This window comes from Gopherus flavomarginatus, chromosome 12 (genome assembly GCF_025201925.1).
Source record: "Gopherus flavomarginatus isolate rGopFla2 chromosome 12, rGopFla2.mat.asm, whole genome shotgun sequence".
Classification (NCBI taxonomy): domain Eukaryota; kingdom Metazoa; phylum Chordata; order Testudines; family Testudinidae; genus Gopherus; species Gopherus flavomarginatus.
This window is the reverse complement of record NC_066628.1, coordinates 31,653,784-31,667,071: the sequence shown is the minus strand read 5'-3', so window position 1 is coordinate 31,667,071 and position 13,288 is coordinate 31,653,784. Positions and strand designations below refer to the sequence as shown.

The 13,288-nt window shown below is 44.3% G+C and overlaps 1 protein-coding gene across 1 annotated transcript in view; it reads left to right on the top strand.

The window, feature by feature from the left end:
* The window catches only part of HS3ST3B1 (heparan sulfate-glucosamine 3-sulfotransferase 3B1), a 44,880-nt gene extending 37,259 nt beyond the window's left edge, over positions 1-7,621 (top strand). Inside the window, exon 2 of the mRNA XM_050919378.1 lies at positions 2,898-7,621. Within this exon, the coding sequence (XP_050775335.1) occupies positions 2,898-3,516 (619 nt within the window). The 3' untranslated portion in view covers positions 3,517-7,621. The remainder of the gene's footprint in view (positions 1-2,897) is intronic.
* The last annotated feature ends 5,667 nt before the right edge of the window (positions 7,622-13,288 follow it).

The following is a 13,288-nucleotide window of genomic DNA, read 5'->3' as shown; positions in this document are numbered from 1 at the left end:
AGACTTTGGGTTTTTTACATGCAGAGAAAGGCACATTGTGAATCTATTTGGCTGCTGCTATTGTACCTGTGCCAGAATTTCATCAGGGAAGTTCATAGCTCTAGGAACACCATCTTTCCACAAAATGCCACTGCAGATCCAGTAGAGGGAGCCCAGACAACTTTGCTTTGAAACTCTCTTGAGCTAATCCTGTAAGGAACTGAGCACCCTCAGCTCACTCTGAAGCCAACAGGAGCTAAAGTGTGTCAGCAGCACTTCACATGAATTCTGGTTCTGGCCAGTTGTGGCTCTTTTGTAAGTCTATTGGGAGGTGGATGTAAGTCTGTAAAGGTAGAAGGCCACTAGACCATGAGATTTGATTCTTCTCCCAGTGAATCCCTCTTTTCCAGTATCCCAAAGGCCTGTGGATTTAATTGCTGTACCTGCCAGAGGCGATTTATTAGTTATTTATTTTTGGATTTTTACAAAGCGTAATGGAGCATTTGTCCAGTGTTGTTGGTGCCCTGGATGTTCTTTTAGAAAACTAAATAAACACCCCTGTCACTTCCTCTCTGATTGGATCAACTGACTGAGCAACACCATAAATATAATAAAAATAGATTCCTTCTACTTCCCCCTCCTGTGCAATCCAAGAGTTCTACACACCACCACTGCCCAGCCCTTCCTAGATTTGCAGAGTTTAAGGCCAGCAGGGACCATTAGATCATCTAGTCTATCCTCCTTGTAACACCGGCCCTTAAATTTCACCCAGTTACTCTGTGTTGAGCCCAATAACTTGCTTGGCTAGAGCATCTCTTCCAGAAAAGCATCCAGTCTTGAAGACAGCAAGAGATGGAGGCTACTTATCTCCTCCAGGGAGAAAAAGCAGGCCTTCTACCATGCCTGGAAGGCTAATGAGCTCTGGCTCTCTCAAACCTGGGGAAGAAGGGAGTTCCCAAGGTCCAGCACACTAACAGACTCCTCTTTCTACTTCCAAAGTGGCTTCAACGTAGGCATCTCCGCCAACCGCAGCTGCTGCAATAGGTCGCAGGGGTGAACCATCTCCTAGATAGGTAGCTCCCAGGCCAGTAGGGGCTTCATAAGTCAAAACCAATATCTTAAGCCAGGAGACAGCCAGCACAGGCTATGGAGATCAGGTTCAGTTTTCTCAAAAAAACAGACACTGGTGAACAAGTGGCCTGTCAAATTCAGCCTCAGCTCTGGTGAGATTCAGTAGTTGTTTACTGGGCCATTATTGGCCTGCTATGTTTTGCGATTGGCTTAGGAAACAGACCTTTTGTGGGATTCGCCAGTTGGAGAGCAGCTTCTCCTGAAAATCCCTCTTCTACCTGGCAGAGTGGTTTTTTGGAGACTCACTCACCCTGGGAATTTGATAGAGTAGTACAGGTTCCATCTGGCACCAGTGATCAGGCATGGCATGCGATGAGTAAAAAGCACTGCACCTGTATGAAGCATGTGGAGTTAGGCCTTGCTGTGGGTGAAACGCAAGGGCCTGGGAGAGGTGAAATCCACTTCCACTGGCGGCTTGCATGGTCTGACACGACATCCATTTAAACATGGATCTGACAGCATTTCCACTGGCCTGCCCCATCATTGCCCTACATGCTGACCTATGGAAAGCTGGCTCGGAAACCTTTCCCACAGCACCCAGTAACGGCAAAGACGAGCTGCCCTCCCACAGAGGTTTTGCCTCTTGCCACTTTGCACAGACCTACTGTGGGCTTAAGTGGCATGGGTTTTCTGGAGTGCGCCTAAGCAAATCTTGCCTATAATGAAAGAGGAGCACATAGATGTGAAAACATTTGGCATGTTAAATTACAGAGCCCTAGTGCTCCTTCCTTACAATGTTTCAATATGTTTGAACTTAGTGGGCGGAATGTCTAAGAGGTATGTGGGATACTGCCTTTTGAAGAGATCTATTTTTTCACTTGTATTTTCTATTAGTAGGACACAAGTTACAGTGGATTTGATACATGGCATCAAGGAGTTAAGTATTCTAGGAATGGGTATAATTTATACAAACAATTACTAGCCAAAGCGCACAGAAGCTATTGTCCTAGGCTAAGGATTTTCTTGCTGTTATACATTCACATTACGTGATATTAAAACACAAGGCTCAAGTTTTTGCCTTGGGTTCATGATCATGGCTCCCACTGAAGTCAACAGGAGTTGATGTTTTTTATTATTTGTGTGTTGTGGACCAGGACCCTGTTGTGTTAGGTGCTGTACAAGTATTATAGGAGACAATCGTGCACTTTCAGGGGGTCTAGAGGAAAAGAGAATTGAGACTTTAAAAGGCCTCTTCCCCTGAGTACACATGGTGGACCTGATGTTGACAAGTCAGTGTGCAGTTGTTCGTTCAACTTGCTGCATTGCACGCAATTGTACATGCTTTATGCTTCACAAGGAAGCTGTGGTCTCTTTTGTGATGCACATTAGAAAACTTCCCAGTGTAGTGTTACAAAAGAGATGAGCAATGGGTTTCCCATTAGAAATTAAGCCCAGTAACCTTTACAAAAGCAAAGTAATAGGGAAATAGGATTTTCCTTTGAGCCAGGCAATCTGCATAGCACCCAAGGGTGAATGATTCCTTTCTTTGTGCTTTAGCTTTTTCTGATGAATATATTTCAATTCCATTTTGCTGAACTGATGTAGTTTCAAGGCTGCAGCTAATTCACACCCCATGGAGGTGGACTAGCCTCTTTAAAGCAAGCCAAACACAGAGCATGAATCACTACTGTGGTATAATTGCCAGGAGTCTAACCTCGTGCCTGAATACTTTATGTATTTGCAAGTCACGCAAATAGGACTTATGCTGGTAGCAGGGCCCATAAAGGTTGCATTGCAAGGGATGAGTTATCCTGCTGTCCTAACCAGTACATTTGTTTTCTTGGTAGAGACCTGATGCCCAGAACCCTGGATGGGCAGATCACCATGGAGAAAACTCCCAGCTACTTTGTCACTAAGGAAGCACCTGCTCGAATCTCCGCCATGTCGAAGGGCACCAAGCTCATCGTGGTGGTGCGGGATCCCGTGACCCGAGCCATCTCTGATTACACGCAGACTCTCTCAAAGAAGCCTGATATCCCCACCTTTGAGAGCCTGACCTTCAAAAACAGGACTACAGGCCTGATCGACACCTCGTGGAGTGCCATCCAGATCGGCATCTACGCCAAGCACCTGGAGAACTGGCTCCTCTACTTCCCCATCGGGCAGATCCTCTTCGTCAGCGGGGAGAGGCTGATCAGCGACCCTGCCGGGGAGCTGGGCAGGGTCCAGGACTTTCTGGGCCTTAAGAGGATCATCACGGACAAACACTTCTACTTCAACAAAACCAAGGGCTTCCCCTGCCTGAAGAAAGCTGAAGGCAGCAGCAAACCCCACTGCCTGGGGAAAACGAAAGGCAGGACCCACCCCAATATAGACAGAGAGGTGGTGCAGAGACTGCGGGAGTTCTACAGGCCTTTCAACATGAAATTCTACCAGATGACTGGGCATGACTTCGGCTGGGACTGAGGCTGGCACAACAGTGTCTCCTTGTAATTACCCCATGGTGCAGCTTGCTTCTATAGATGTGTGTATGTAAAATGTACAGAAATCTATTTTATAATAATTTATTTTTAATTTTTAAGTAATTAATTCACTAAGCTGCCTAACCACACTGTCTAGAATATTAGCCCCTAACCTTTTTTTTTAAACATTCCATGATGTTTAATTCTAATATTGGTCTTTTTATTTTGTTTGGTTTGTAAATGATGGTGTTTCCATTTACTGAGAGGAAATTAGTATTAAAAAGGAAGGGGAAGGGGGGGGAAAAGCACAATTTTATTTTCGTTACGGGTATTACGCATTTATAAACATTTACTTGTCATCTTCTAACTCCCTAGTATCTGTTCCCCTACCTTTTGCATGAGAGAGGTTCCTACCTGCCTTCTGAATAACAGTGGGGGAGGGAGAGGCTGTGCTGCTTTTTAAAGCTCAGATGCTTATGCCCAACACAGCAGCTGCTTTACAGAGACGTTATAATGTGCAAAATCCGTCAGTATCCACACTCCCCAGCCATACTGCTGCTGGGAGACTTCTGCTTGCTTCTGTTTCACCAAGTGTTGCTTGGTACATAAGGTGCTCCTTTGGAAAAGAGCAAAAGGAGCACCTGTAGCATGAGATTTTGCTGTAAGGAGGAGCAGTCTTATCACTCTGGTGTTTTGTTTTGTTTTGTTTTTTAAACAAGGAGAATCTCCCCCTACTGGCCCAAACAGGTTTCCTGGGTGGGGACTCTATGCATTTTTTAAAACTTTTTATTATTCTTATTAAAGATGTGAAATGCTTAGTACTGGGTGTAACTATGCCGTAGTAAATGCACTTCAGCTTCTACATGTATACACTCACCTTATACGGAACCCATTTTAAAACGCACTAGAGTTGAATGTGCAGGCAAAGCATCTGCTTTGACACACCAAAGAAATCAATAGAATCACAGGAGCCATTAGCAAAAGCCATGGTATGAGTCTGTCACTGATTTAGTGTCCCCCAAGGCGTGGGTAGGGGACACAGTGAGTCCATGCACAGCTGGGGATCTGAGGTAGGTCACCAGTGCAATGACTGTGTGGGGATGGGTGAGGTGGTGGGGGGGGGCGGGCTTCAGCCTTATTCTCCTTGTATGTTGTCTTGTCCACCTTACATTTTGGTCTAATACTTCATCAAGAATCTCTGTCCAGAACCGGCCTCTACCTGGAATTGGAAGGGGATGTTACCAGGCAGGATTCAGATGAATCTGTAGAACTACTTAGGGACACTTGCATGGTAGTTGCCTGCATCTACTGCCACTGGTCTCTCATTTCACATGCAGTACGTTCACCCTAAATACTTGGAAAATAAGACCTTGAATCACACAGGGCTCTGTTATTAGTCCAGACTGCTCTTTACTCAGAGGTGTAACCGTTGATCATTTAAATACATAAGCAAGGATGGGACAACCAGTTAAAATAAGAACCCAACATTTTGCCTGTAGTTTGAGCCAAACACTTTTTGAGGAGCTGAGCTGTTCAGAGGAGCGTTTCTGCTCCCTGAAGTTTCTGCTGTCAGGCCAGGAGTGGAACCAGAAATGTTGACCCACCCCCAGAATAGCTATTCTTGCAGAATTTACTGCCCTGGCAGAAGCTAGCAGTGAGTGAATGAATCTGATTCTCACTAGAGTTCTGGCCAAATTTTGTAGGCTTAGGTGGTATGGATAATCTCCACAAACTTTGGGTGTCTGTCCTCACCGCCTGAGGTTCACCCATCTCAAATGGACCTCTTAGTGACCAGGGTAACTGCAGAAAATCCCAATTCCCATTGAAATTAATTAAAGCAGGGCCCGTACCATTGTTTCAGGGCAACTACAGGGTACACAAGGCTCGTTTTGACTTCAGTTTAACCCTGAATATAGATTAAACAAGCTATTAATTGCACCTTTCATACAGTGTGCAGGAATGTCTATAAATACCATGTAGTGGGAGCAGCAAGGTATTTGCTAAATAAACCTTATGATGTTACTGTGTAAGTAAACAAGTAGTATATGTGCAATGTAATAAAATGCTAGACAACTGCATGTATAATGCTGCAGCAACAGCAAATGGGTAAAAGATACATGATTTATGTTGATATATTGGTGACACATATGAAACCAACGTATCTTAGCACCAGGCTGAAGACGCCAGTGGCCACCCCCTATCAGCAACCCCTCCATTATAATACCAGATTACTAAACAATACCCAGCTGTGGTGGTGGTGGTCATATAACATTCCTCAGATGTTGCTTTTACTTTAACAGCCTCCTTGCTCTTGTTTGTCCGATACAGCTGTCTACTACAGCTGCTTAATGATGGACGTGCAGATGCAATAACTTTCCTTCTGAACCATTCAGTTAACAGGCCCATGTTGCTCTTGCTGGGTCCAGCTCTGATCTCACTTACACTAATGGTACTGAGAGCAGAAGCCAGCCCTCTGTCTCTGTAACAAAGAGGTTTGCAGTAAAATGCTGCTCCTTAAAATGTGGATGGATCTGCACCCATTCCAAACCCCCGGGGTGCTTAGTTTAACCTAATGACTAACAGGGAATTTTAACTTGTTTACGAGAGCAGTGTAATGTCATAACAAGTAAAGGTAGATACAGAGTCAAAAGGTTCCCCTGTCCCAGCTCTCTTATTTATCAGTGCCACTGGGAAATGTGGGTGTAGGGGGCCATACCCAGGTCAGTGGGAGAGGAGAAAGACCAGTATATGAGAGCACTCTCAAATCCCTTTGCAGTGTCAAGCTCTATAATGAGAGTCTAATTTCAGTCAGTTTTGGAGCGTAGTGCAACCTTTGATTTGGTTTTTCCTCCGAGCTTTTCCCACTCCAAGGAAAGGTGAATCTCGCCTGTGAAACAGTATTGTTTTGCCATAGGCAGTTTCATCAGCCAAACAACACATTAGCCAATACTGTGAAAAGCCACAACAGAGAGTGTGGCATCTTCATTACTGTAGTGCAGAGTGAGCCCTGGGTTGCAAAACTGAGATGAAAACTCAAGGGGCATTTGGATGTGTGTATGTTTTGGGCCCAGTCTTTCGCCATGGACTGCAGGTCTTGGGGTCCACCTCTACTACTGAGTGATAAATATACTAGCATATTCAATTTACCATAAGGACCTGCTAGCTTGAGGGTCTTGAATGATTGCAGAAAAAAGCTTTAGATCTTATAAAGCAGCATCCTAGGACACTAGTTATTATAGAACTTGAATCCTGGCATCTTCCTAATGCAGAACTTATGCAGTGTGTTGAATTAAGCTTTGCACTCTGGTGGCCCTGCATGGTCACTCTCCAGCTGTTCACTTAGCTGTCATGAAACCAGGATCACTTTCTGGTGAAGTGACAACATTGTCCAACCATGTGATCCCATTTCTTCCAGTACTTGGCAAACTTCAGGTATTTATCACTTTGCCATTTCTTCATTTCACCTCTGTTTCCTTAGGTTGGTTTTTTTATATATACTGGAGGATTTAGGTGTCCTGATCTCTCTGTATATTGCTTTCTTTGTAACAATTTTTGATCTCCTGATGCCTTTCTGAACTGTACAAAATTCACCAGGCTGTTGGCTTAGTTGGTATAATCAAACCTTGGTACTGAATGGTTTCATAAGGCAACCATGTTGGATTATAGAATTATATGGTGTTTGATACTCTGAATACCTTAAGCAAATTGCTAATCCTGGCTGAACAGCCTTTGTAATGAAGTTTATATGAGACCAATTAATATAAAAGGCCTTACCTAAGCAATATGGCAACCAAGATTGGATTCCCTGTAGTATGCATCTGGGTTTCTAATAATGGACACAATGCTATCAACGTGTTTTGTTTTCTTCAAGAAGGATAAACCGTTAAACTCAGAGTGTGGTTAGATTTTCTTTTTTCACATTGTAACATTAATTTATGGCTGAGTTTCATTCAGCCCTGTATTCAGAAGTGCAGTACAGATATTAGCGATGTGTTGTCTGTAACATGGTACTATAGAATAGCCAATTTGTTTTTAAAATAATTAAAAAAATGTAAATCAAGTATTTTGTGGTATGTACAACACAAATTAATTTTACACAGAGAAAGATGTTTCTAGGAAAATGAAATTCTGATAATTCATACTATTTCTTTGTATGAACAAATAAAATATATTTTACCAAATCATAGACACACTCGTTTTCATTGTAACCTGTGGAGGTGGATAAAGGACATCATGTTCCATGCTTATTTTGGTAGCATTTTGGGTTGCATTCTGCCACCAGATATTTGGAGACAGCTCCCATTAGTGTCAGTGGAGGCTGCATGTGTGAATATAGTCCTTAATTCAGCACTGAAGCATGTGCTTAAGTCTCAATTAAGTAATCATATGCTTAAGTGCCTTTCCTGAACAGGACTGCATTCCTGAACTGGAGGGCCTTATTGAATAGGGATGGGCTGCCATGGGGTAAGCATGTTCTTAAGTGCTTTGTTGAAGCGCAGCCACAAGGGCTGATCAAACTCTCATTGAAATCAGTGAGATCAATTGACTGTTGACTTCAGAGATGCAGAATTAAGCGTTGAGGGCCTGATCCTGAAGAGGATGTGGGCCCTTAGCACTTCAATGGGAGGTGAGGGTGCTCAGCACCTTGCAGGAGACCATCATAGGACAGTTTGTCACTCTTGCCAGTAGATTGAGTGCCTTGAGCTACAGAAATACATTCTCACTAGGGATAGAGGAGGCCTTGGCTGGTAATACGTAGTCAGTATGAAGAGACAGCAACTCAGGAACATCAACGATGTAATTAACATAGTGGATTTAGCATCTGATGCTACTGTCATTATAGTCAATGGGAGTTGCATCAGGTGTAAAATTCACTATATAGTAGAACCTCAGAGTTACAAACACCAGAGTTACGAACTGACCAGTCAACCACACACCTCATTTGGAACTGGGAATACGCAATCAGGCAGCAACACAGCCAAGAAACAAACCAAAAAAACCCAAATACAATACAGTACTGTGTTAAATATAAATTACTTTAAAAAACAGCATTTTCTTCTGCATAGCAAAGTTTCAAAGTTGTATTAAGTCAATGTTCAGTTGTAAACTTTTGAAAGAACAACCATGATGTTTTGTTCAGCATTATGAACAACATTTCAGAGTTATGAACAGCCTCCATTCCTGAGGTGTTTGTAACTCTGTGCAGTGGCTTGAGCATTGGTCTGCTAAACCAAGGGTTGTGAGTTCACTCCTTGAGGGAGCCACTTATGGATTTGGGGCAAAAATTGGTCCTGCTAGTGAAGGCAGGGGGCTGGACTCAATGACCTTTCAAGGGCCCTTCCAGTTGTAGGAGATTGGTATATCTCCAGTTATTATTATTACTGTATTCATTGCATCGCAGATGTTCCTTAGATGCTGTTCTGTGTCAATGGGAGTTTTTTGTCCTTGACTGCACTGCAACAGGACCCAGTCCTTAGTGTTAGTAGACTTGCTGTATTAAGGGAAGTAGAAAGTAAAGTCGTCTATTTCAGTGTTTCCCAAATGGTGTATCTTGACTCACCTGGGGGGCTAGGCCTGGCTCCCTACTCTGGGCATTGCAACAGGGTTGCAGTGCCACTCGTGTTTGGCTGTGCCACCCATCCATGGTGACCATGTGTGCTAGGTCACAATGCCTTGAGCAGAGAGCCCAGCCCAGCCCCATCAGACAGGTGCTGCTGCAGTAAGATGAGTGCAGGGCAGGCTGACTCTCCAAACACCCTTGCCTGGGCCTCCCCTTCGCACCAGGCCAGGATTAGGGTTGCAGTGCTGGGAGAAGGGATGCTGCTGCGGGTGGTTGGTGCCCTTTTAGCAGGGTGAGGAGGAGAAGGATGCTGGCCTATGACCCCTCGCCATGGATCTGCACCCTGGGTGAGTTGCAAAACAAAATGCAGTTGGTGGGTTGCCTTAGTAAAATGTTTGGGAACCGCTGTTCTATTTAACCAGGACCGTGAACACCATGGGCTCAATCAATGCAAGCTGCTCCTGCATGGTCCCACTGTTAGCAGCATTGACAAAAGAGCTGAGGCCCCATGGCCTAGATCCTTGCTTCCATTGAAAGTAATGGGGGTGAGGCTCCAGGCCCACGTCCATTTAGTCCCTGACATCTTTGTAGAGGGCAGTTGTGACAGCAGTTTTGTGACATGAGGGCTTGTCTACTAGGAACTGGACAGAGCCCCATGGCTTGTCTACACTATAGGTTATGTCAGTATAACTTATGTCACTCAGTGTGTGATTAAACCACTCCCCTAAGTGACGTAAGTTACACCGGCTTAAGTGCTGGTGTGGACAGTGCTATGTTGGCAGGAGAGCTTCTCCTACCAACATAACACCCACCTGTTGCTATTTATTATGCAGACGGCAGAGAAAGTCTTCACCACACGCACTATAGTGACGCAGCTGCATTGGTGCCACTGTAGCACTTCTAGGGTAGATGAACCCCCACCAACTACAATTTCCAATCCCAACCTAACTCTCTTGTTGGGTCTTCCTTTCTCCTGGGAGAAAAGATGGCAAACAGGACTGCCTCTCTAAAGAGAACTAAACTCAGACAAGACAACTCTAAACACAGGTGACCTTTGGTGATAACCCTCCCACCAACAGGGGATCCCAGGTGCTGGTTAATAAGCTGATATGGAAAGATCAAGTAGACTCTGCCTAGATCCTCAAAGGTATTTAAGTGTCTATCTCCTAATGATGTCAGTGGGAAATAGGTGCCTAAATAGCTTGAGGATCTAGGTCTCTCTCCCTGTTTGAAAAGGGCCTTTAAGGTTTTGCACCTCAGCATGGCATCCTTTCATTAAATGGAATGAGGAGACCAAGGGAAAGACTAAATGCAAGGAGAGGCAAGCTCCTAAGAGAGGTGTGTTAAAGGGATTTCCCAAAAGATAGGGTGGCCAGAGGGTGCTGATAAAGAAAACAAGGCTCAGAAACATCAGCTGGAATGGAAGAAGATGGATGACCTAATGGAGAGAGATTTGTGAATGATACAGTGACTGAGATGCTGTAGTTCAGGCGACTCCTGTGGCTGTTTGCAGAACATACTATTAAAACAGTGTGATTTAATTATTACCAGTCTAAGTTATTAGCCAAACAGGATGCTTTTACTATGATATTAACCAATTGAGGTTGAGAAAATAATACTTGGTCAGAATACCAAGACTATAGTAAATGAAACAATGAATTCACACTACGGAGGCTCTTTTGAGTAATGTTGATCGCCATTTCGGCTCCTGAACCACTGAGGTCTAAGTATCGCTGCTGTAGTTTATCAAGCGATACTGCAGCATTTGGGTCAATGACTGTAGTGATTGCTGTTATATGGCAATTGGCGTAGGAAGCTGATTAGGGAAGTCAGGGTAAAGCTGATGACCTGTGGCCCTGTGAGGGGTGTACAAACCCTGCACGAGACAGGAATGGGTTAAGGCAGTGCTGTGGGCTGAAGTGGCCCTCGCCAGCATATTGAAACTGGAGGGTGAGGCTAGACATCTGATCTCCCAGCTCATGAGAAGAGGTCCGGTCAAGGGTGGAGCCTGCAGCCATACCTATGAACCGTCTGAGCTTCCAGAGACAGAGGTGGGCTAGACTATAAACAATAGCCACAAGACACTTTCTGGTGATGGCCCAGAGGCCTTTGAGTTGGACTGTGGCTTGCCTGAGGCCCCTAAAGGGGGAGAGGCTGATGGCTTGTTTAGGATTGGTTTCTTTTTGTTTCCTCTGAACCCTGGAAGGGACAAGCCCAGCTAGAACTGCTGATGCTGTCTGCCCCCACTGGATGACTGGAGCCTGAGTGAGCACTTGACCCTGACACACCCTGGGGAGGGGTAGGCCCTTGACTACGTAGCTGCTCAAATCTTTGGTTTAGATTGCATAAATGAAAGCAACTTTTTGGCATGAGACAAATTCTGGACCAAATCTGGCTGAACCTAGGTTGGATAAAACTCCCAGAGAAGCTTTGCCTTACAGGATAACAGATGTGCATGAAGATCAAACACAGCCTTGTCTATGCATGGCAGAAGACATAACACTATGCTCCTGGCAAATTAGTACACTGGCTGCACATTTTCTTGTTCATTTGTTCCTCCTCTGATAACAGCTAATGTGGCAGAGCTCATTATGTCAGCAGCAGCAGCCAGGCCAATGGTCCTCAAATTTAGTAACTCCTCCTCTTAGGCTGGAGAAGGGGCCTTCACACATGGGTGGGCTTGGGCCGCGCCCACTTCCTGGAACTCAGTAGGTGCAGGACTCTTCAGCTCAAGCCAAGGTTCTGCAGGATGTGAGCTAGACGTAAGATCTGGGTTTCGGTTGGCTAAGGAGGAAGGTAGTGATACAGATGCACTACTCACAGCGACTTGGAGGGGACAGGGAATGGAGGTGTCATTCCCTTGTGAATTAAGGATGTGTATGAGAGGAACAGAAACAGCAGGCAGGACTTAGGAGGCAGAATGTAATGACCCAAACAGGAACCCAGAACTATTACCCATACTCACGTGAAAAGCACCATGAGAGCTTTACTATCACAACTAGTAGGGACACATCACCATGAGTACAGCATCTCCCCATGCCTTGCTGGGGCAGTGAGATAAGTACTGACTCAAAGAGAAAAGAATACTAATGCCTGAATAACCAATTTCATCTGCAGCTCTCCTTGAGGGACTCTCCTGTCCTAGTACATGATACACTTCAGAGCACAAAATACATAGTCCTAAGTGGTTAATTATATCCATATACATTTGGCTCTGGTGCTATGGGTTGAGCCCTTCTCTAATGCCCTCAAAACTTTGGCGTTCAGACCAAGCTGTGAACTTTGAAGATGGTCCCTAAAGTTATTAGGATTAGGATCAAATCTTTGAATTTAAAACAGTCTGAAAACTTGAGAAATTTTGGATCTGGGTCTGAACTTGACAACGCTGAACCATCTTAAAATAAAAATCTGTTGTCATTTCCAAACCATCACTGCCCCATGGCTGATTTATACCATGCAAGATCTTCGGTATATAAATGACTGAGGTAGTGTGCTGCTAAGCCTCCTTCCCAGCCAATCAGTAAAACCCAATAACAGCATTAGCTGGCAGTATTGCAAAATGCAAAAACATTAGCAATCTGAATTAATGTGCCTTTCTCCCTGCATTTTGTTATTTTTCCTTAAAAATTTCACTTAGCCATGGGGCAAGTCCATCAATCACTTTAGAGCTAACCCTATTATCCTCCAATTTGTCTGGCTGGGTAAGGCCTACAAAGTTAATTTTTTCTCACGCATATATCTCAAGAGGTAATGATTGTTTTATAATGAATTAGTAAGAATCAACTATCCCTATGCAGAGTTAGTACTCTGCACAGTGTTTTAATGGTCTGTTTCTTAAACAAAAACAAAACACTCCAGTGGAATGTTCCACCTGGAGGAAAACTAAGCCAGCCAGCCAATTTGGATTCTCCACTATTTGGAGTTATAATGACTATATGTGTTGCAGAACAATGGAGGATCCTGGATGCTGGTTAATTAGCAAAAGACGGTTCTCTTGGTTACATGGAATAATGGACAGAGCAAGTGATTTGATGCAGGACTACTGGGTTCTAATTCTCCCTTTAATTCACTCCTATTGATTTTAACAGGTTCTGGATCAGGCCCTGTATGATTTGGAGAAGCCAGCTAAACCTCTCTGCCTCAGCATGGGTCCATCTATATAAAATGGGGATAATGTGTTCCTACTGCAGAAGGCGGTTGCAAGCAAAATAATAGG